Source organism: Coccidioides immitis (genome assembly GCF_000149335.2).
Source record: "Coccidioides immitis RS genomic scaffold supercont3.2, whole genome shotgun sequence".
In the NCBI taxonomy this organism is placed as follows: Eukaryota; Fungi; Ascomycota; class Eurotiomycetes; order Onygenales; family Onygenaceae; genus Coccidioides; species Coccidioides immitis.
Window position 1 is genome coordinate 3,590,556 of NW_004504309.1, and position 22,802 is coordinate 3,613,357.

Here is a 22,802-nt window from a genome sequence, read left to right on the forward strand (position 1 = left end):
AAACAAAACTATTGGCTAATCCTTATAGTTTAGAGGAAGCGAGCCCTGCTTTGATTTCGCTCCTTGCTCTATCTCGAAGCTCTCTCCTTAAAATTTTGCCAGAAGGATTCTTTGGGATGGTGTCGACAAAAACTATGCCCCCGGTGATTCTCTTGACTGGTGCAACCTTATCTTTCATATAATCGACGATATTTTGCGCTGTTTCGACGGTCGTTGGGCTTCCCGGTTTGAGAATGATGTACGCCCGAGGGTATTCCTCGTTGTCCCTTTTGCACCAGTGACTCGCATCAGTTCGCCTGCTGCGGGAGAGAAAAAGGGGGGGAAATTGTTTTGCTCACTTGGTAACTCCAATGACTGCCGCATCCGCTACTGCGGAGTGGTCTAACAGAATGGCTTCTAGTTCCGCCGGTGCTACCTGGTTTCCTTTCACTTTGATAAGCTCCTGATGGAGTTCGGTTAGCCTATTGCCGGTAATCGTGGAGTGTTCGTTTGCCATATTGAATGTTTACCTTCTTTCTATCCAGGATGTAGAACTTTCCTGCATCATCCACATATCCGATATCACCCGTTTTCAGCCACCTGTCCTCAGTCAAGGTCTCTTTTGTTGCTTCTGGTTTATTCCAATAGCCCTTCATGATATTCGGCCCTCGAACCCAAATTTCTCCCTGTTGATTACGTCCGAGTTCCGTCACTCCGTCTTCTGCCATGATCTTGGCCTCACAATTGGGATTTAACTCGCCAACAGAGGCACTTGTTCCCTTCTGGTTTGGATCCCATCCCAAAATCGAGCAAGTTGTCCTATAGGTGTTGCGGGTCAGTTTTGCATAGTCCTTTGTTTTGGCAGGGATAATTTTCGTTTACGAAGGGGAATCATACTCGGTCATTCCCCAGCCTTGTCTAACAAATAATTTTCCTTTTGGAAACAATCCCTCCAGTTCCTCGCTGATTTCCCTCCCCAGTGGGGCCGCACCGCAGCCGATCTGCTCCAAACTGCTCAGGTCATAATTTTTCACCGCCGGGTGCTTTGCCAACGCTACCGCTATTGGTGGAACCAATATCAAATTGCTGATGCGGAATTTCTGAGTATTTTCAAGCATTTGGATGAAATCGAACCGTGGCATCAGATAGACGGGGACACCCAGGATCAAGGCAGCAGCAATGAAGATATTCTGGGCCATCGCGTGATACATTGGCAAGAAACACATCCATCTTGTCCTCTTGAGTTTCTCTGCATGGTCTTTATCAAGGTAAGTACTGTTTGTGAACTGGAGGGTGTTGGCGACATAATTCTTGTGGGTGATCTGGACACCCTTGGGAACACCGGTTGTTCCGCTGGAGTAATTCAGTGCCAGAGTCCGATCCGCTGCCTCGGGGGTGGACAGTTCTTCCCAGCTGAAACGTTCTCCTTCCTTCGTGGAAGCGAACAGCTCTCCCCAATACCGACAACCTTTAGTTCCCTCCCCGGTGCCTTCATAGACCAGATCATTAAATACGAATATCCGGTCTCGCGCCAATCCACTCTGTTCCGCGGCGGCAATGCCGGTATCCAGGGCGGACTCTGCGCATAGAAGATACGTTGCGCCACTGTCACTCAATTGGTATGCCAGTTCTCGTGGTGTGTATGTTGGATTTGCCCCCGTAAACACGCAACCTGCCATCACAATGCCCATGAAGGCCACGGGATACATGAAGGTGTTTGCGGAAAACAGCAGCACGCGATCGCCGGACTTGAGGCCGGATTTCCGCAGGCCAGCGGCGAGTCGCTTGCACCAGAGAAAATAGCCATGGACGGTGAAGAAATGGGTATCGGGACGGGTGGTGTCAACGTAGCATTTTCTGGTATCTGAATGTGGATGTTGTGGTGACTTGAAGATGAGGCTTGGTAGGGATGTGTTTGGTATAGGAATGGACCACCGGGATCTGAACGGCATGTCGAGAATGTGGAAAAGGGGTCATAAAAGAGCTATATTTGAGGATAATAGGATCGTAATTAATTATAGAATCGTGACTTCGGCCTAGATGACCACTTGCGAGGCCCTGGGAACTTATATCCCCTATGTACGGAGTACGGGGTACTTGGTATGCAACTAGCTTGAAGTATATTATTGAGTACTCCTCTGTTAGTTACACTGCCAACCTCTCTCCGCTCGACAAACGGCCCGAGGTTGATTCTGCTGCTGGTACGGAGGAGGTTGAACCCTTGTCACTCAACCGGTGCGGGTGGCCGTCTTCATTGGGCTGGCTGGGGGACCCCCGACTAAACAAAGTGGTTGAGACCACGTCGACCGGCTTTGTCAAAGACCCCTCTTCAACATTTCCGAACCCTATTCCTGCTCCTTTCCTTTCCCTGAACATTTCGGCCTTCATCACGGAGTACCCGGCGGTATGTTTGTTATTTCAGAGACAGACACACTGCGATATTATAGAAAATTACAGTCGAAACACGGCGATCCAACATTCCGCAAGAGTCATCGGTGCTGTTTTGAAATGTTCATACCATCTCTCTCTCTGATCACCGCTGCGACGAGACCTTGGCCAATCCATTCTCAAACTTCGTAGAGTATTTATAAAAATTGGCAAGCGATGACAAACCAAACCACCAAGAATCAAGGATTCCATCAGCTCGCCACTCCGCCTGCACCATTGAATGAGAAAGAGACAAAGATGATCAGGGGTTCTAAACGCTAGTGGAATGATAAACCCAAGCTTTATGCTAACATGATGTGCCCAAAATAAAATAACATAAAACTACCACAAAGCAAATATCGGGCTCCGCGGACTCGGACAACAAGAACAAGGATATCCGACGTCTCCACATGATGATCAAAAAAGAGCTCCAAAACACCAAAACTACTGTGGAGTGTTTTTCTCCCCTCCCTTTGTGCTCAGCAAGCTTAATCACTACCACCAATACAAGAGAGGACCGTCTGTAGTTCTTTTACAATCTTCTCCTCCAGCAAGCTTTCCGCGCCGACGTCAGAATCGGACGCGATTCTTTGCGCCCACGCCACTTCCTTTTCATTGGTGGGGGCAATGCGAGATCGAAGGATGGATCTCTTCTCTAAAAGAACTTCGATATCTTCCTTCACCCGGTTACGGTCCCATTTCAGCTCCTGCATATTTTGTGAATCAACTCCTGCACTTGGGCCGGCGTCACGAAACTTTTCGATGATCAAGGATATGAGAGCCAGAGAGCACGCCTCGGTTGCCATACCAAGCGAAAGGCGCTTGATTGACTGTCCAGAGGATAACAAGCTGCGAGGGCCTGGCGAGCCGAAGGGGCTCGTCACGCTGGGATGGCCGATGGAAAAAGCTTCAGACGCTCGACGAAGTTGGCCTTCAAATTGGTTGAGAAAGGCGGCTACTTCTGGAGCTGCACGCCCGACGTGGTATAGCAAATTGAGGCAGAGTGGGAGGAACCCGTTGTGCCAGATTGTGAATAGCCTTGGCACTTGGTCAAAGGGACCGCATCCTTGAGGCTGACGAAGTACGTCGGTCAATCGGTATGTCGATAATTTTACGAGAACTCCATCCACCGCTATTTGCTCAGCCATCATAGGAATACAGGAAAGTTCGAGCAGGTAGAGGATGCTAAGCTCTCCATATATGGGATCTCCTTCAACGGTGAGTTTGTAGGACCAGGAGAAAAGGGCGCACGCGTATCGAATTGTGTCGGCATCGGCAAGATGGAAGGCGATTTGCTCGTAGATTCTATCTACGCTTTTGACTTTCAGAGCTGTCTGCAGGATCGCCGTTAACAGCGCAAAGTCCTTTGGCGAGCATTTCTGTGGCGCATCATGCAAATACGTAGTCAAGGAACGGAAACCTCGCGCAGCGATGACCCTGACAATATCAAGCACAATTTCCAGGTGTCCTGAGACTTCTGGCTTCTTGCTGACGGCCTCCGGGACCAATCGACTTTTACCACCGACGTGGAATTGTAAAGCTAGGAAGAGGATGTTTAACAGCATCCCGTAGTAGTCGGTATCGTCGTTCGCGAGAGCTGCTTCGTAGGTTTGATTTCTAAATCGGGCAGCATCCCAAACGGTCTGAAGAAGAGCAAACACTTCACTTCCTTTCGCCTGAACCTCCACAAGTCTTTGCAGAAGACCCAAAGCAAATTCTGCTCGGATCTGATGGAGTTTGCAGAAGATGTTTTCATTCGGAACGCTCTGTGAGTTTGCCGTAAGGCAGTGGCGGACAACAGATGCCATTGACTTTTGAACCCCGCGATCTGGCATGAAGTCTGCGCAGTGTTCGATTGCTAGAAATTTGAAACTGTGGAGAAGGTCCTACACGCTGTTAGAATGGCCTAGTATAGAGCTGAATGGAGTAAAACCGCTTACCATTTGAGCCTGGACAAGAGATAAATTTTCATTGGCTCTTTTAATCTCGTCCACAAACCCTTGATTTCGGCTGCCAGTCCACGCGAATTCATAGCCAAATATTTTTGTGCCCGATGCAATATCGTAAAAATAATTTTCTCCAAACGCAGGGTCATCAAGCGACGTCCTTTTAATTGCGAATAGGCTACACCCTGGGTATTTCATTTCAAAATTCCTCTTGAGGTTTACGTGGAGAGAAGTATTATAGCCGTTGACTTCAACCGCATTCTCAGAGTACCAAGAAATGAGAGGAATAAGCGTCTTAAAAAAGGTCCAGTCCCTTTGCTCCTTGGCACTGTGCAGATATACGGCGCAAATATCCGCAATGAGCGATGCTATCCTCGTGTTCATGCACTGCTCGTATGGCGAATAGCGTCGCATATCCAAATTCGAAACATAGTTGACCATCTTTGGAAAGAATTCGGCGTGGTTTTTTAGCTGTGGTGTAGCCCATGGCCAATTCTCTTGAGCTTTCGCAATGAACTCCAGAGCGGACAGTACGAGCTGTGAGGGTATACTACCGATGAGTGATATTAAATCGAGAGCTGCTTGCAAAAATGGCTTCGATTTCATGGCTGGTTTTTCTCCGTCGACCTTCTTTAAAGCGTCACGTGGTGATGAGCCAGTTAGTAAGAAAACGGCAAGCCATTGTTGCCGCTTGCTAATGACTGTCGTGAGAAACTTCCATATGGCCGCATTAAGGATAGTATCATCAAAAGGTTGGTCGAACTTTGAAAGGACGTCCAAAAATCGACAGGATGACTCTGCACCAAGGTGTCCAAGTAGAGATGGCGGCTCCTGCTCCTTATCCATCGAAGCGTGTGCCAGCAAGAGTTCTAACAATTTCACAACTGGCAGCTGGTAAGCCTGAGAAAATACATACAGGCGGATGAGGACAGGCGAAGCGTCGAAAAGCTGCTTTTCCAAGCCTGTCATTGGAGACTGTGGGTTCCATTCGGACTGTATTAAGGTCGACGACAGATTTAGCGCCGCATCAACCAACCGTGTTTGGAGGTATCGCAAATAGGCACTTCGATCTAGCAGAGGATTGTGGTAGCCATTTAAAATTATACGCAAAACTGGGTTGAAGAAAATGCCTTCTTTGGAGGATGGGCGCAACATTTTAAGTAGGTATCGTGCTGAATTCGCAAAGACCCCCGTGAGTTTCGAATCTAAGTCTTTTTCGTCATCAACTCCATATGTGTAGTGTAGGATATCGTGGAAAGCCTCCGTAAGGGAGATGTTTAACCGCAGCGACTGGCTAGCGTCGTTAAATCTCCAACTGTAACTGCTGTTGTACACGTCGACCATTACGCGCACAAAGGATTGCAGGAGGTTGCTCATCACATACGACGGAGCACCAGCAGTATACTCCGTGACATGGGTAGCTTTCGCTGTAACATTACCCGCTATCTTTCGGACCGCAACATGTCTCACGATATCGTCAACAATGAGCTTAAAGGTACGAGCGGCTTCAAGAAGGAAGGAGAAATCGCCTGTATTCACTTCAATGGCGGAAACAATCGCAGGGAGTGTTCCCCCGTTGCCGTCTCCGGCGATGAAGCTGCTTCGCGTAAGAAACGGCCACACTCGTCCTGGAATAACTGTGACGAGGGAGTTAAGGAATGAAAGGCAAGCAGTTGTAGTCTCCAACCCGCGCTCTGTACCCATCTTGGTGGTTGCACTTTGTAAGTTGCGCTCAAATATGTCGAAAACAACGGAGATTATGTCCCCGTGGTGGTTTAAACCATCACTAGCCATTTCTAGGATCCTTTTAGCAGAAGATTCAACTCCTTGCTGCTTTGCAAGACCTTGCGCTGAAGCAACTAAATCAGCCAGCAGACCAATTATCTCAGATATTATATCTTCTTCGGGCTCGCTATCTGTTTTGCGACTGTACGTTGCTTGCTCCAACCACATTCCAAGGAAGCAAAGACAGTTATATCGATAATGCCACATAATCACGGCAGGCTTAGATTCGTTAACGACCTGGCCTAGAGTTTCGGCGGGTAGAATGGACGCTCCGCTCATCACCATCAGCTCTGATCCGGATTGAGCCGCATAATCTTTTCGTGCTGACGACAGCTCTTTCATCTCTAGAGGCTCAATAAGAGACACATAATTAGCATTTTCATCTTCGCGGGTAGACTGATAACCGTGAAAGCCGGGGGAAACTCTTTGAGTATAGGCTTCCATGTATTCGAGTTCTTGGAAAATCAAAGGATAGCCATCGTCTGTGCTTAAGTTGCAGTCCAGCAGTGACCTGCAAAGCTTCAGAAAGTTAATCGCTTCGTAGGGAAATCGGGATTTCGCAATCTTAAATAGCTTGCTCATTAATATCTCATCACGGAGGAAAATCCCTTTGACACCGCCATCATTTTCGGTGGGAGAGTCACCGACACAATGCCACGCCGAATTCGGCCACGCCATGACCTGTAAGACGGTCGAAAGTAGTTCGGGTATATAGCTCAAATACTCAACGCTCACTCGGACAAGGTCAAGCATCTCAACTCGAGCCCATCGTGTTATCAAACTGCCGTTCACGGAACCGGATATTCCATCAAGTTGACGGATGATGCTCGAAGCGACATCAAAAACTCGACACCTGTCGACAGCGATTGAAATCATAAACTTGACGAAGTCGTCTTCGAACGCTGGATTACGTGCCCGCTCATATGCCTCCTCATAGACAGACGGGTCAGCATTCCGAGGTGCAAGTATGGACGAAGTACCTCCATTAAACGCATCGACAGCGTACTGTGCCTGCTGGAGTTCGCGATCTTCCCTTGTTGCTAGTGCGATCTCCCTCAGAGTGAACATGATCATACCCCATGCAAACATTGCAGGACTTGCACCTGACTTTTCCGCGTCGGCAGCCTTAAGAAAGATTTCATTGATCTCGCCGATATGTTCACAGGATAAGAAGGACGGACGTGTGTCGCCCCACACATCCGGTATCCTCCTTGAAGGGGTCGCAGCAGCAGCTTCAAATAGGGTGGTCGCGGTACGCAATTTCAAAAACGAGAGCGTGATGATAGAAGTGAGAGACTTTAAAGAGTCGAATAATGTTGACTCTTCCTGCGATAACTATAACATAACAGTTAGATAATTTGGCCAGGTGATTATGCAAGATTCATCTTACCGGGCGATTTTGGTCGAAGAAGTCGTATGTAACTATGAGGTGTAGCCACGATAGCAATACTTCGGACGACGGGATATTTTCTGATTCCTGAAGTTGAAGGAACAGGATTTGCATAATTTGCACAACATCTTCTATAATACTCAATTGCTGAGCGTATTCAGCTTCTGGTGAAAGCCAGTCGCTTCCTCCATTCATTTTACTCAGGCACGATTGAATGGCTTCAATACAAGCCTGGATAGTTAACCCCGGTTTGCCTAGGGAGCCGTCATTTTGCCTGGGGAAGATTGATGCTCCAAGCTCATCCAATTTCGTGCATTGTTGGCTTGATCGATCTCCTGCACCTCCCTGGAAACGTCGATATGTCCCGGGCAACCTCCCGTGTAAAGACACACTTAATACATAGAGCGCCACTTTTATAATATTCTGCTTCTCCACAAGGTACAGCCGGAACAGCTTTAGCCGCCTTTCGTCCTCTGAAAGGGATTCAGTAGCTTGTCCTTTCCGAATTGGCCCTTTGAGAAACTCGAGGGCTTGGGTCCCGCCCGCCTGATGCGACAGTTGCCCGACACTAACCACACTTTGAAGGCTTGCTACGTCCTCCTCGGAAAATTGGTTCAATAGATCAAGCTCAGGCCGGCTCTGCCATTCCTGCACAGCAAGTCTCAGGGCAGAGACCTCGTCTATCAACGTTTTTTTGCTGAGCCATAATGCATCTCCCTCGATATCGTTAAAATTACATCGGGCTCGTAAACCAGAAGTAACATTAATCGCTGCTGTTTTCGATTGAAACGCAGATTTGGTTGTGTCCGAAGGTTTCGGGTAAGGATCGAAAGGGTTGGAGAGTATGCGAACGCTTTCGGGGGTTGTCAAAAAGGAGAAAAGACTGTCACATCCAGTGATATTGTCGTCGGAGCTGGTTAGACGAAGAAATGCTGATTCCCAGGGGCTTGTGAGCAGAAAGGTTAGCTACTTCATTGCATAGGGACAATTGAATAATTCAGGCCGTACATAAGCTGGGCATCACCAGATAAACAATCGTCTAACGACGGAAAATAAACCTCCGGCGGCGGAGCCATGTGGGCATCACCTATATCATCGTCTTATATAAGTAGAGAAATAACGAAAGGTCGGGCCTCCAAGGCTCAGCGGTCTCTCGTCGCTGTTTTGGACTTCAAGAAACAAGAGCTTGAAGCTTCGCGCAGATAATGATTGCCTATCTGGGTTTAGCGCCTTATCCCACCCGAAATGGTCGCGACTCGACGGAGTCAGAGGACGACGACAGCTGTACAACTCTCCGTACAATGAACAGTGGGAGGTATTAGGAGCTGATTTTTGAAGACACCCTAGGGCATCGCTTGAGAATCTGAGGTCGTTTAGCATTGTGACTTCAAGATGGCTAGCACCGAGCTCGTCGATCACTCCCCGAATCACCCCACCAAGGCCCAACGCCTCGATAACGCTTCCAACGTCGTCTTGATTGACAACTACGACTCCTTCACGTGGAACATTTATCAATATCTCATCTTAGAGGGTGCGACAGTGACAGTTTTCAGAAATGATGTCATCTCCCTCGAGGAACTTATCGCGAAGAAGCCTACCCAGCTGGTCATTAGTCCTGGCCCTGGCCACCCGAATACTGACTCCGGAATAAGTAAAGAGGCAATTCAGTACTTTGCGGGAAAGATACCGGTTTTCGGGGTTTGTATGGGCGAGCAGTGTATAATATCGTCGTTTGGAGGCGAAGTTGAAGTTACTGGAGAGATTTTACATGGGAAAACGTCTCCGTTGAAACACGACGGGAAAGGTGTCTATGCTACACTCCCGCCCAATTTGGCAGTGACGAGATACCATTCTCTGGCGGGAACCCCCCAAACTGTTCCTGAATGCTTGGAGGTGACATCGTGGACGGAATGCGAAAATCGTGGTGGTCGGGGGATCATTATGGGCGTCAGGCATAAGAAATTGACAGTCGAAGGAGTTCAATTCCACCCTGAGAGCATATTAACCGAGCATGGACGCACAATGTTTCGGAACTTTTTGAAGTGGAAAGGCGGTACTTGGGAGGAAGCTCTGTCCAGTACGAAGAGCCAATCTACTGCAGCTAGCGAACCGACTACCTCGAAACAGATGTCAATCTTGGAAAAGATATATGCCCATCGCAAAGCTGCTGTAGATTTACAGAAGGCGATCCCTTCTCAGCGGCCTGCAGATCTTCAAGCAGCATACGATCTTGGTATTGCGCCGCCACAAATTTCTTTCCCCAGTCGATTAAGGGATTCACCGTTTTCACTGGCTCTAATGGCCGAAATAAAAAGAGCCTCGCCTTCTAAAGGAATAATATCTTCCTCCACGTCCGCACCATCCCAAGCCAGAAAATATGCCATGGCTGGCGCAAGTGTGATATCAGTCCTCACCGAGCCAGAATGGTTTAAAGGAAGTATCGAAGATTTGCGAGCAGTGCGACAAAGTCTGGAGGGTTTACCAAATCGCCCAGCCGTTCTGCGAAAGGAATTTATATTTGACGAATATCAAATTCTCGAAGCCCGACTTGCTGGTGCTGATACCGTTCTTCTCATAGTCAAAATGCTTCCCGTTGACCTCTTGACTCACCTTTACGAATACTCCTGTAAATTGGGTATGGAGCCGCTTGTCGAAGTTAATACTGCTGAAGAGATGGCCATTGCCGTTAAACTCGGAGCCCGTGTAATTGGTGTTAATAATCGCGATCTTACAAGCTTTGAGGTCGATCTGGGGACTACAAGTCGTTTAATGGACCAAGTATCGGATTCCACGATTGTTTGTGCGCTTAGTGGCATATCTGGCCCTAAGGATGTCGAAGCATATCGTGCAAACGGCGTCAAGGCGGTTCTTGTTGGTGAGGCTCTTATGCGAGCAGAAGACACTAGCGCCTTCGTGCAGAATCTCCTGGGGCCTGAGATTCAATTAAGCCCCAATTCTCTGCCGTGTTCACCACCCCTTGTCAAAATTTGCGGAACTCGCTCTGGGGATGCTGCACGTGCCGCCATTGAAGCCGGCGCAGATCTTGTGGGTATAATCCTTGCACAGGGACGCACGAGGACGGTACCCGACGAGGTTGCCCTGGAAATCTCGAAGGTCGTTAAAACAACACCACGTCCTTCGCTGTTGGATAATTACATCCGGCAAGCCCCATCTTCGCAGACTGGCCTGGATTATTTTGATAATGGCTGTCGATTACTGCGGCATCCATCTCGCGCGCTTCTAGTGGGCGTTTTCGCAAACCAACCGCTCTCCTACATTATCTCTCAACAGCAAAAGCTTGGGCTTGACATTATTCAACTTCACGGATCTGAACCTATCGAGTGGGCAAGGCTAATTCCCGTGCCGGTTATCAAAAAGTTTTCTCCTGAAGATAAGGATATTACTAAGCGTGCCTACCATGCCCTTCCCCTGTTGGACTCTGGGGTTGGGGGAACGGGAGAGAGACTCTCGTTACCTGCAGTGGAAGAAGCCCTCGAACGAGATGACGGCCTTCGGATAATACTTGCTGGTGGTCTGAATCCTGAAAACCTTGTTTCCACTGTTAAAGCCCTCGGCGAACAAAGCCGGAAGGTGGTGGGTGTCGATGTCAGTAGCGGTGTCGAGGTAGACGGAAGTCAAGATCTGGGGAAGATCAGAGCTTTTGTGGCCGCGGCGAAAGGCTTGTGAATGCTTATGAACATGGTATATACATCTTTCTGCCAATTCCATCCTTTTTTCGGGCTTGATTAACTGCAACTGAGATCTATGGATCAACTTTTTTTCGGGAATATTAGACTATCGTGTTAGTAGAGCCTAATCAGAATGAAACATAGCCATTGAAGTGCTATAACGGAATATCCTTCTTCTTTCAACCTCTCAAAGATTATTTTTTGTTTTGCTATTACCTCTTCTTCCAAACATCCACTGATCACCTGGGCTTGAGAAAAAGGGATAGCTTATTTCCTGTGGTCTCAGTTTCACCTCGTGGACGAAGATTCAACAGCACTCTCACATATTGACATTTACTCCATTGCTCTTTAATATTTCTAGTTGTGTTCTTGCGTGCTGCCCTGCTGTTATATTGGAAGCTGGACTCCATACATCAACTTCATCCCGAATCTGCTTCAGATTAACACTTTGTTGTCACTTGCTCGCAATTTCCACTTCTACAAATACCCACTCACTCCATACAAACAAGACTCAGCAATAATTTCTTGCTCATATGCCCTAACCCCCATCCCTGTCTTACAAATGGGCAAATCATTTCACAAAGTTACTGTATGCATCGCTGGAACTTTTGGTGCTCAGAATGACAAGATCAAACAATGGGTGGAAGTGAATGGTGGAACTTTTTCAAAGAAGGTGACTGCCGACGTGACCCATTTGATTGCGACCGAGCCTGCAGTTCGCAAGAACGTCCCGGAAGGTAGGGTTTTTATCTATGGCTGCTCTATGATAGGGAACGCTGACATGAGCGCAGTGCGTGCTGCTAAGCGGATCAAGGGTATAAAAATCGTATCTTATGAATGGCTTGAGGACTCCCTTTTATCGAAATCAAAGCGCCCGAAGCGAGAAGCGCCGTATCTATTGACAGCCAAGATGGAAGCTGGAAGGAAAAAGGCACGGGCGCAAAAGAATAAGGGTAAAGACGGTAATACTACGAGGCAACTTTCTGAATTGGGTGAGTATGATATTTTTAAGGTTTTGATTCTCGCTCTCTCATCTGAGTTATAGATGGATACCACCCTTATACTGATAATACCGGGCATCGCTATTCTGCAATACTTGTCCGTCCTGGGCCTCTTCCTAGGCGCAAGGAGAGACACGTCCTCAAGGTACGTGTCCAGTCACCCAATTGCCTGCGAATACCATTCACAAGGAGATATTTACTTAGATCTTCGAGTCCGATTCGGTCCCTCACACATACGCAACTCTTGTCAAGTACACGCGGATTGGTAGAAGTGCTTCTGATTTTCTGGCTCCGCCGGGCAGTATCTTCGACGTGGCGGTTCGTGCTTTTAATAAATTTTTCAAAGCTAAGTCTGGAATAAGCTGGGACCAAAGAGATAGAAAGCCTCCTCTTAAGACAACGGAGGAGGGCACTAAAGTTCCAGTGGACGAGGGCTGGTTTGAATATATGCCGGAAAAGTCGTCCTCTACTGCAGCCCCCAAATATGACGAGGAAACAGCGACTGCCGCCACAGTCGCGATGTTACGGGATGCTATCAACGAAATGGAGTCAAGTGAGGCCCGTGGACTTGTTACTGGTGATCCATGAAGGTGAAATGAATGATACAGCGCAGTTTGGTTTATTGCCCAAATATTAAACCTGGCTGGAGTTCAAGAAGACTGGGTTCATTTCCAGTGTCGTTGGCCCAGGGATCGCGAGAATACATAACAAGCTGGAGCAATTTGGTTCTAGTGAAGTCTTTGAATTCTCATGAATCAGATCAGTGAAAATATGCTTGTAGCAACATATAATAGATATTTCGCCATTGCGCCATTCATAATCTTACTTTTCCATCCCGTCCGGTACTCCAAAGCTGCCCGCTGCGATAGACCATTACAAGTAATCTTTTTTTCTGCTTGTCCGGGTATATTGGGTGAGCGCCCACTCGACGTCTCCGCCCGCTCCTTTCTCGAGGGTCCCTCCACGGATTTCGAATAGCCTCATTGTCATCCGCGGTCCGACTTCAGCGAGCTCAACGTCTCGATACCCGGTCTTCACAAAAACATGGTGGCGAACCTCGATGCTGTCGTCTATATTTTTGAATGTAACAACTCTGCTGCCTACCTTCCCGGCTTCTCGTGGAGGGAACAGGTGTTTAAGTATCTGGACAACCCGCATTCCTAGTTTCGTTTTGAATCCCTCGAATATCAAATGTGGGTAGCTCTCCGACACCGTACCACGAGCAGCATTTGGAATATCGGCTCGCAGAACGACATTGTGGATGGAAAAACTCGCGGTAGGACCGTGAGGAAGATGTGATATTGTAATCGCTGTCGGCGTACCTCTATGTTCATGAAGCAGCACCATGTCTGTTAATGCAGCGGCGTTGGCGCTCGCTACTAGATCTGGGAGGACGAGGGTACCTCGATTTAATCGGATGGACGTAGGGAGGAGAAGGCGGATTTCTTTAGCAAAAGTGCTGAGGCGGGAGGAAGGGCTGCGAGACGTTGTAACAAGTGGACGAGGATCGACGAGGCCGGAAGTGACTGCGTACTCGTCGTCGATATCTACTTGATCGGCGTCTTTGGCATTCGAGGCGGAGGCTTTCGAGTCGGTCTGTAATGACTCATCGTACTTGAAGTCTTGTCTTAGGCTCTTATCATTTGCAATAGAGGGGTCTAGAGGTTTTCCGGAAGCTAAGGAGGCCTTCAACTTGGCCCGCTTTTCAGCAATCGAGGCATCGCGGAGGAGAAGAGCTCTCCGATAAAGGTAATCTCTGCGCTCACGCGCTTGACGACGCTGAACCGCTGTTAGCAGAGCAAATTCAAAATAGAGGCAATCCGGCATGTGACACCTACAATCATTATGCAGCCAGACCCGATGATGGAACTGAACGGCCGTCGAGCTTAGTCCCTATGGGTTGTTCTTTGAGTGCAGATTTTCAATCGCTGGTGCCGCCGTTATTCTGCGCTCCTGGCACAGAATCGCCACCGTAGGATTACAGTTTTCCGAAGTCCGTCAAACGCCATCATCATTATCTTTGGTCCATCCCCATCATTCCAAACTCCTTCAAATATTTCTTTACGTTCACATCGCGGGTAATCAGCTTTTTGTGTGATTACCAGGAGCTCTTTTTTTTTCCTTCCCCCTCTTGTGCCGGGATCATTATTCAAAGTACGTTGCCGGATCCTTCCTTGCCCTCTTCTCTTGTTACGAAGCCGAAGCTTGACATGTCCCCCTCAAATCCCCGTCAGCTTCAGAGCTCTCTTACATCATTTTCACCGCCGCATCCTCCTGTCACCCGTGACGCTGAGGTCTCAACCTCGATTATATTTCATTATACTGTTGGCTAACTCGTCTGATTCAAACATTTGTAGACCTTCCTTGCGCTCGGGGCGTTCATCATCGGCCCGGGTTGGCGAACACTACGGCGTTAATTGTGGATTCGGAGGGTTTCTCGTGTGATTTTTTTAAACACCAGCACATGCGCTGAGCTATGGCAGCGGAGGCGTTCACTCAAATGGGAAACCATATGGTTTCCGATTCTGCGTCAACAATCAATGCCGTTGATGATATGTCAACTGTCGATGGCGACGAAAATATCTTGAAGATGGCCGGTGGGCCGCGGAGGCGACAACATGATGACGAAGATGAAGGCTCGGAAATGTATGATGAAGAAGATGACGATGACTTGGAGAGTCTCTCAAGTATTGCAGTTGATGGAGCTATAAAGACGTCGACCAACAAAGCGGAGGAAGAAAAGGAATTACCACCACATGCTTGTTGGTATGTTTCAAGACTCCCATATCCTACCCTAATCCAATAAATGCCGTTGCTGATGTCGATATACCCAGTTACTGTGGTATACACAATACTAGCAGCGTTGTCAAATGTCTTGCCTGCAACAAATGGTTCTGCAGTGCCCGCGGGAATACGTCCTCTTCGCACATCGTGAACCATCTTGTCAGGGCCAGACATAAGGAGGTCCAACTCCACCCTGAATCTGCATTGGGTGAAACTGTGCTTGAATGTTATAATTGTGGTACAAGAAATGTGTTTCTCCTTGGCTTTATTCCAGCAAAGTCTGACACCGTGGTTGTTTTGCTTTGTCGTCAACCATGTGCCGCAATGCCGTCTTCCAAAGACATGAACTGGGACACTTCCCTTTGGCAACCCCTTATTGAGGATCGCTCATTCCTTCCCTGGCTTGTAGCTTCTCCTTCAGACCAGGAGCAACTACGAGCTCGTCACCTCAGTCCGCAGATGATTGCGAAATTGGAAGAAATGTGGAAGGAGAACTCTAGTGCTACCGTCGAAGACTTGGAGAAAGCGACCGGCGTCGATGACGAACCTGCGCCTGTCTTGCTTCGATACGACGATGCCTACCAGTATCAAAACGTTTTCGGACCTCTCGTGAAGATAGAGGCAGACTATGATCGCAAGTTAAAGGAAGCGCAGTCGCAAGATGGACTGATAGTCAAATGGGACCTTGGTTTGAATAACAAGCATTTAGCGAGCTTCGTCCTGCCCAAACTGGAGTTAGGTGATGTGAAACTGGCTGTGGGTGATGAAATGCGTCTTAAATATTCGGGCGAATTACGACCAAAATGGGAGGGTGTTGGATACGTTATTAAGATTCCGAATAATCAGTCCGATGAAGTCACTATCGAGCTTCGGGCCAAGGGTGATCATAAGTCGGTGCCTACTGAGTGCACTCACAATTTCACAGCGGACTATGTTTGGAAGTCAACCTCCTTCGATAGAATGCAGTCCGCCATGAAGACCTTTGCTGTTGATGAGCTGAGTGTTTCTAACTATATCTTCCATCGGCTTTTGGGAAATGAAGTCGCTGCTGGGCCGATGAAAACTCAATTGCCCAAGAAGTTCACAGCACCCGGTCTTCCTGGCCTGAACCCCAGTCAAATTAACGCTGTCAAAGCTGTCCTTCAAAAGCCCTTGAGCTTGATCCAGGGCCCTCCCGGTACCGGAAAAACTGTTACTTCTGCGACAGTTATTTATCATCTAGCAAAAATTAGTGGTGGGCAGGTGCTGGTTTGCGCTCCATCCAATGTTGCTGTCGACCAATTGTGCGAATGCATTCATAGAACAGGCTTGAAGACCGTTCGTGTCACTGCAAAATCAAGAGAGGATGTTGAATCGCCTGTCCGTCACCTTTCACTTCATGAGCAAGTCCGCAACAATGACAGCAATGTCGAGTTGATGAAACTGACGCAATTGAAAAATGACATGGGAGAACTATCGAGCCAAGATGAGAAAAAGTTCAAACAACTCACACGTGCTGCGGAAAAAGAAATTCTTAGCAATGCAGATGTTATCTGCTGCACCTGTGTGGGTGCTGGGGATCCAAGACTTGCCAAATTCAAATTCCGGACCGTTTTGATCGACGAGTCCACACAGTCATCGGAGCCTGAATGTATGATCCCTCTTGTGATGGGATGCAAACAAGTTGTTCTTGTTGGGGACCATCTGCAGCTTGGCCCGGTTATCATGAACAAGAAGGCAGCTAAGGCTGGGTTGAATCAATCACTTTTCGAGCGCTTGGTGATCCTGGGTTGTGCTCCTATTCGGTTGAATGTCCAATACCGAATGCACCCTTGTCTGTCAGCTTTCCCATCTAACATGTTTTATGAGGGGTCTCTGCAGAATGGCGTGACGAGTGATGATCGTCTTTTAAAAGATGTGGACTTCCCCTGGCCTGTTGCGGATAAGCCCATGATGTTCTGGTCGAATCTTGGCAACGAAGAAATCTCTGCTTCTGGAACGTCGTACCTGAATCGGACGGAGGCCGCGAACGTGGAGAAAATTGTTACTCGATTCTTCAAAGCCGGCGTTAAACCGTCAGCCATCGGTATTATCACTCCCTATGAAGGACAGCGCAGTTATGTCGTCAGCTCCATGCAACTTAATGGAACATACAAGAAAGAGGCCTACAAGGAGATTGAAGTCGCATCAGTTGACGCCTTCCAAGGCCGAGAAAAGGACTTCATTGTGCTGTCCTGTGTCAGGTCCAACGACCATCAGGGAATCGGATTCTTGAGCGACCCACGTCGTCTAAATGTTGCCCTTACACGTGCCAAGTACGGTCTTGTTATCCTAGGAAACCCCAAGGTTCTTTCGAAGCATCCTCTCTGGAACTACCTCCTCCGCCATTTCAAAGAGGGGAATTGCCTGGTGGAAGGTCCTTTGTCGAATCTTCAGACTTCCCTTGTGCAATTCAGTCGCCCAAAGCAGGCGTATCGCGGCCCACAGCGGTTCCAAATGGCGTATAATCACGCTTCAAGCATGGCCGCAGGATTGATGAACGGTCGAAATGGACAGCACACCGACTTCCAGGACTCTGGGTCTGTCGCTAGTTATATTCCGGACGATGTTTCTTCGGTTCACTCTTCCGCCTTTGGCGGTGTTGCCATCCCACCTGGTTACCCGCAGATGTTCCAAAATTTCAGCGAGGTGTGGCCGCAGCTTCCTAACAATCGTCGTGCAAATGGATCCCGAGCGACAGGTGCGCCCAGCGTCGCTGAAGAGTCCGTGGCGGCCACCGAATCCGACGTGACGGGAAGTATGATCGATGGGCGGAGCGTGGGGCAAGGAGGGGTCAGTCTCAGCGGATTAAGCATTCATGATGTGACCAAACAGCCCAGTCTTAGCCAGTCCGATCGCCTGAAACACTATGTTGAATCCAGCGGCCGTGCGGAGCCGTATAGAGGATACGAAAACACAAGCGTGTTTGGCGGAAGTTCAGCGAGCATGCGGATTCCCCGCGGCAACGTTAGCCATGCTACCGACGACGATGACGCCCGCAGCATCTCTACCGCATTCGCGAGCCAGATAGGAGGAACATATGATTGAGGGTAGGATCTTCCATAGCTGTTGCGCAGTTGGATGAAGTTGGATCGGCACATTTAAAATCGTACGGAATTTCCGAGCACCCGGGACGAGAGGGAGCTGCAAAGAAAAAAATGTGCAAGTGGCGTTGTATCGGTTATGTGCTACGGACGCCTGGCTATAGCCATGAACAACATGCTACATGGCACTTTTTTTATTTTGCTCCGGTCGATAATTCTACCCAGCCGTCGTGTGATGGGTAGGTCTGGCGGCCAAGGCAATAGCCTCTCTGTTCGCATCAAGGACATCACCATATATATCCTCCGTTCATCATGGCAACAAGGCCATCACGGCTGCCCCTGCTAATTGTTCCTGGCATCCCCCTTTTTCACATAGGATCTTACGGTCAACTTGGGAGAAAGAGGACGGTTGGAGCTACGAGTGGACAGGGATTTTTGAGTTGTGCTGGGGTTCCAAAAGACAGCACGTTTGGTAGCTGCTTCGCTACAGGGGGCGGGCTACCTTGTTGCAGGCCAGTTGCAGCCAATTTTAGCTAGGCAAGGAAAAAAAAAAAAAAGTGCGCACACACACACACACACACACATGTAAATTGATAGAGCCAAGTAGTCGTGAATCAACATCCTCATCGTGGACATATATATGTATGACCATGTGCAAGCAACCACATGCTTTTCTAAGCTTCTGACCCGGACCCTGCACTCCTGGGCATTTGTAAGGCATGTGTCATCCATCCATGTCACAGCTGGGAGGACCCGCGACGTGCCGGAAGAGGGAAAGGAACGGGATGCAGCGACGCCAACCCCAACTCGGGAATGCGGGCAGTCCATGTGACGTCTCACCGCCGTCTCGAAGTGTGCGAAGTGTTCGAGGAAGTCCCGCACCCGCCAGCCCCTTTTGGCAACCCCTACTCACACGCCGTCTATTTTTGGCCGCCGGATGTGACCGAATCGGTCTCATCGCTCCTGCCACCGCTGTCTGTCCCAATGCGTCCAGTGCGTTCTGTCCCGAACAGGAACATTTCCCTTCTCGGGACCACGGCGGGACCCACACCCCCGCCGCGGGTCTTGGCGCGTCGCACCTGCGGTCTCAAGCCCCAAATTCGCCCCCCGCCGCCGCCGCCCCGCGGTGGCTGTCAAAAGTACCTATGTACTCCGTACTCCGTAGTCGCGACACATTCCCGATCGGCGGGCGTCTCGATCGAAGCCATTTTTCGCTCATTATTCAACTTTAACTGAATATTCAATGCCGTCTCCGCCAGCAAGGTGTTCCCTGGTGCGTCCTCGTGTGCCGGTTTAACCTTTCTCGTCGCCCTGTCCCGCGCAACACTACCACAATGGCCTGGCCCCGGCCCTGGGCATGAGGCACGAAGCGAAAAAAGACAAGCATTCGGAGCATGAAAAGCTGAAAGCTTTCTGCTTCTCTTTTACCAAAGCGGTTCTTCAAACACCTCTCCACCGGATTTCTTTTCTTTTTTTTTTCTTTTTTTTCCCAACAAGGGCGGGTCAATCAAATTCCATTAGACAATCTGCATGTTGAGAGATGTGTTGGCATTGACTGTACGGAGTAGTTTGATATCATCTCCCTTTTCCTTTTTTTTCCTGTCCTTTTACTCCTTTTTTTTTCCTGTCCTTTTTCTTTGCATGCGTCTTGAACCGATCTACTCCCTTTTCTCATCCGTATTCAAGAGACGAGCTGTTTTTCTGCCACTATTGTGGACACTCTTCTTCTGAAAACGCTGGACTGGCCCGCAATTGCTGTCGAGGAGGAATAACGCTACTTGTACTCCGTACAGCACATACGATGGTTCCACCTCCTTTCGGGTAGCCCGCTGTTGATCACCTCTCTCACATACATACATACACACACACACACTCTCTCTCTCTTTCGTTCCCGATGGATACACCACTACCATCGCGTCCATCGAATGGACAACATTCAGCGCAGGGGGGTCAAGCTTCTGGGAGAAGAACCAATTCGATTAATGAGCAGACCACCGGGAAAAATGTGCAGTCGTCCGATGTTATGCCTTCACAAGATGAGTTGGCTCAGGCATTTAAAATACCTATATTAGATACGGACGGAAAAGAGCGACTGTTCGCAGATCTGTTTGATAATTCAAATGCGTCGGAAAAGAGACAAGTTATGGTTGTCTTTGTACGACACTTCTTCTGTGGTGTAAGTTGAATTCTCCCCCCCCCCCCCCCCCCCCCCCCCCCCAAAAAAAAAAAAAAAAAAAGGCCTCTTGGAACTGCTTTCTGCTCGCAAACTTGTTACATTCTCGGAGAACACTCTGGGAGGCCCGAACGCATACATCGAGGCTAACTATGACATACAGAGCTGTCAGGATTATGTTGCTACCCTTTCTTCTTCAATTCCATCTCCGGCTTCTCTTCCGCCAGGCGTAAACCTCGTTGTCATCGGCTGCGGTGCCAGCAGCCTCATTTCGATGTACGCGAACACAACATCATGCTCTTTTCCAATATACACAGACCCGACGGGCCGCCTATACTCCATCTTCGGCATGACACGAACTTTGACTTTGGGACCAATGCCTGACTACCTCAGACACTCCACATTTTCCTTGGTGATTAAAGGCATCAGGCAAGGCTTAGGCCGGACTTTCAACGGCGATGCCTTAAAGTCGGGAAATATGGCTCAAGTCGGCGGAGAATTTTTCTTCGAGATCGGTCCTGAAAAGGAAAACGAAAAGCAAGACATCACTGTCACCTGGTGTCATCGAATGAAAACGACACGGGACCATATCGAAGTCCCGGCCCTTAAGCGCGTGATGGGGTTTGAATGAAATATTTCTATTTCTCAACGCTAAACTTGGCCTGACCGGGGGCCCCAACAAAAAAAAAAAAGCACCGGTCACTTAAAACGCTCGCCGAGGGTAATCCTCATATGCTGGATATCTTTAATACAATGATTGAGCGATCTGATGGCAGCTAAAGTGCGGGCAATATCTAGCTCGGGCATTCACGCAGGCGGACTTTGTCGAGGATTTATTTATCGCTGACAGCTTTTTATTCTCTGTGCATTTTTATGTATATATTTACATTATCTTAATAACTACATTTTTGTTTGACAAGGAAAAGTATTTGACGGCCTTCCTGAAAGCTTTGATACCCATTATTTACCCCAACAGGCTGCCCTCGGAACTACCGCCAAACCCATACCAATTCGAGCCCGAAGGTCATGGCCAACATCAAAACCACTGGAAGCCGGGGTTTTGAAGCAGCTATTTGTCCGCAAATAGTGCCTTTTGGTTCCCTTTTTTTTTTTTTCTTTTTCTTCTTTCTTTTGCCCTTCCACCTCTCTGCTAGCCAGTTTGATTTTCCGGCATTCTCGGCTGGTTCGCTCCGTCCCGAACTCCAACAATGCCGAAGCCAAACATCGCCGCCGGGATCTCCAGTGGTGTGCTTCTACATATATACACGAATGATACCCCACAATGCATTCTGAGCTTCTTTTCGACCCCCTGTTCACCCTAAAAATTTTAAAAAAGACATGGCGACTTCTGCTACATTGCATTCAAGCATGGCGACTTACCCGGATCTCCAGGGTAAAGTCGTCCTCCTCACGGGTATCGGCCAGCAAGGCGACCCGTCGATGTGGGGAAACGGCGCCGCCACGGCTCGAGTACTCGCCCACAACGGCGCCAAAATATTCGGCTGTGACTTGAACCTCTCCGCCGCACAGCACACCCAGCGACGCATCGTAGCAGAAGGGGCTGATTGCACCGTTGTCGCCACGGACGTTACCAAAGGCGACGAGGTCAAAGCCCTGGTGGACGCATGCGTGCAAAGATATGGCCGAATCGACATCCTTATCAACAATGTCGGAAAATCCGAACCGGGCGGACCGGCAGAAATGAGCGAGGAGACGTGGGCCCAGCAGACGGACGTCAATCTCAAATCTGTGTATTTATGCTGCCATCACGTCCTACCCGTCATGGAAGCGCAAGAAACGGGCGGTGTCGTGGTGAACGTGTCCTCGATCGCTGGCATCAGATACATCGGCAAGCCGCAAGTTGCGTACAGCGCGACCAAGGCCGCCGTGCAGCAGTTCACCAAGGCGACGGCAGTCATATATGCAAAGCGCGGGGTCAGATTAAACACCGTTGTTCCAGGACTGATTGACACACCGCTGGTGGGTATTTTGGCGAATAAATATGCCGGTGGTGACCTAGAAGGTTTCACGGCGAAGAGGCACCAAGCTGTGCCGATGGGGAGAATGGGAGATGCGATAGACGTTGCGAATGCGGTGGCTTTCTTCGCGTCAGACTCTTCGAAATACATCACTGGTCAGGAGTTGGTGGTGGATGGCGGGATCACATCGTCAACAGGTTAAGTTCAGGACCGTTACGTGAAACTGAACCAGCAAACCACTCTTGAGGGTGACACCCAGGAGAACAAGTGTCTCCAGCATATTGAATGTGGTAGGCCCTGGTATTGTTGGCACTCTCAGCCTCTTCTAGCTTCAACACGGGTTATTGGTTATTTAGGGAAATGTTCATTTCATGTAATTAATCCATACTGACTATCTAATACAGAATATTAGAATACTGAGAACAAGAAGAATTGTACATGAAAAATCCCACCAGCAGTATGTATGTACCCCCATAAAGCTTTCCACCCATGCAAATAAGCTCGAAGATGCACATGATAACAGTGTTCTTATGCCAGCCCTGATTGATCCCATGTAATATTATGAAGGCCCTTTCAATGCAGCAGTA

The 22,802-nt window shown here is 48.7% G+C and overlaps 9 protein-coding genes across 10 annotated transcripts; 6 read left to right on the top strand and 3 right to left on the bottom strand.

The window, feature by feature from the left end:
• Nucleotides 1-22: 22 nt before the first annotated feature.
• Nucleotides 23-1,931, bottom strand: CIMG_06821 (4-coumarate-CoA ligase; the record flags this gene model as incomplete). The annotated part of the gene is made up of 4 exons (XM_001242924.2): nt 23-299; nt 339-442; nt 510-798; nt 862-1,931. The coding sequence occupies 4 exons, from the start codon at nt 1,929-1,931 to the stop codon at nt 23-25; spliced, it is 1,740 nt and encodes a 579-aa protein (XP_001242925.2).
• Nucleotides 1,932-2,659: 728 nt separating this feature from the next.
• On the bottom strand, nt 2,660-9,005 carry CIMG_06823 (nucleoporin). Its single transcript, XM_001242926.2, has 4 exons — nt 8,536-9,005; nt 7,528-8,473; nt 4,347-7,472; nt 2,660-4,292 (listed from the first exon to the last, which is right to left on the bottom strand). Exons 1-4 carry the CDS (start codon nt 8,601-8,603, stop codon nt 2,895-2,897), a joined length of 5,538 nt encoding a protein of 1,845 aa, XP_001242927.1. The 5' UTR covers nt 8,604-9,005; the 3' UTR covers nt 2,660-2,894.
• Nucleotides 8,920-11,214, top strand: CIMG_06824 (anthranilate synthase component 2; the record flags this gene model as incomplete). The annotated part of the gene is made up of 1 exon (XM_001242927.1): nt 8,920-11,214. The coding sequence occupies one exon, from the start codon at nt 8,920-8,922 to the stop codon at nt 11,212-11,214; it is 2,295 nt and encodes a 764-aa protein (XP_001242928.1).
• A 219-nt stretch (nt 11,215-11,433) lies between these two features.
• On the top strand, nt 11,434-13,016 carry CIMG_06825. 2 transcript variants are annotated; one of them, XM_004445358.1, is made up of 4 exons: nt 11,434-11,953; nt 12,008-12,208; nt 12,262-12,362; nt 12,422-13,016. In XM_004445358.1, exons 1-4 carry the CDS (start codon nt 11,779-11,781, stop codon nt 12,803-12,805), a joined length of 861 nt encoding a protein of 286 aa, XP_004445415.1. In that variant the 5' UTR covers nt 11,434-11,778; the 3' UTR covers nt 12,806-13,016. The 2 variants fall into 2 exon arrangements, with proteins under 2 accessions (XP_004445415.1, XP_004445416.1); XM_004445359.1 differs by having other exon boundaries at nt 11,460-11,889; nt 12,031-12,208; nt 12,262-13,016.
• On the bottom strand, nt 12,920-14,104 carry CIMG_06826 (U3 small nucleolar ribonucleoprotein IMP4). The gene is made up of 2 exons (XM_001242929.2): nt 14,056-14,104; nt 12,920-13,996 (listed from the first exon to the last, which is right to left on the bottom strand). The coding sequence occupies exons 1-2, from the start codon at nt 14,059-14,061 to the stop codon at nt 13,091-13,093; spliced, it is 912 nt and encodes a 303-aa protein (XP_001242930.1). The 5' UTR covers nt 14,062-14,104; the 3' UTR covers nt 12,920-13,090.
• A 205-nt stretch (nt 14,105-14,309) lies between these two features.
• Nucleotides 14,310-18,605, top strand: CIMG_06827 (ATP-dependent helicase NAM7). The gene is made up of 2 exons (XM_001242930.2): nt 14,310-14,983; nt 15,052-18,605. The coding sequence occupies exons 1-2, from the start codon at nt 14,694-14,696 to the stop codon at nt 18,065-18,067; spliced, it is 3,306 nt and encodes a 1,101-aa protein (XP_001242931.2). The 5' UTR covers nt 14,310-14,693; the 3' UTR covers nt 18,068-18,605.
• A 192-nt stretch (nt 18,606-18,797) lies between these two features.
• CIMG_06828 (uncharacterized protein) lies at nt 18,798-19,295 on the top strand (the record flags this gene model as incomplete). Its single annotated transcript, XM_001242931.2, has 1 exon — nt 18,798-19,295. The coding sequence occupies one exon, from the start codon at nt 18,798-18,800 to the stop codon at nt 19,293-19,295; it is 498 nt and encodes a 165-aa protein (XP_001242932.2).
• A 47-nt stretch (nt 19,296-19,342) lies between these two features.
• CIMG_06829 (uncharacterized protein) lies at nt 19,343-21,161 on the top strand. Its single transcript, XM_001242932.2, has 2 exons — nt 19,343-20,239; nt 20,400-21,161. Exons 1-2 carry the CDS (start codon nt 19,958-19,960, stop codon nt 20,865-20,867), a joined length of 750 nt encoding a protein of 249 aa, XP_001242933.1. The 5' UTR covers nt 19,343-19,957; the 3' UTR covers nt 20,868-21,161.
• Nucleotides 21,162-21,574: 413 nt separating this feature from the next.
• Nucleotides 21,575-22,452, top strand: CIMG_06830 (short chain dehydrogenase; the record flags this gene model as incomplete). The annotated part of the gene is made up of 1 exon (XM_001242933.2): nt 21,575-22,452. One exon carries the CDS (start codon nt 21,575-21,577, stop codon nt 22,415-22,417), a length of 843 nt encoding a protein of 280 aa, XP_001242934.2. The 3' UTR covers nt 22,418-22,452.
• Nucleotides 22,453-22,802: the final 350 nt, after the last annotated feature.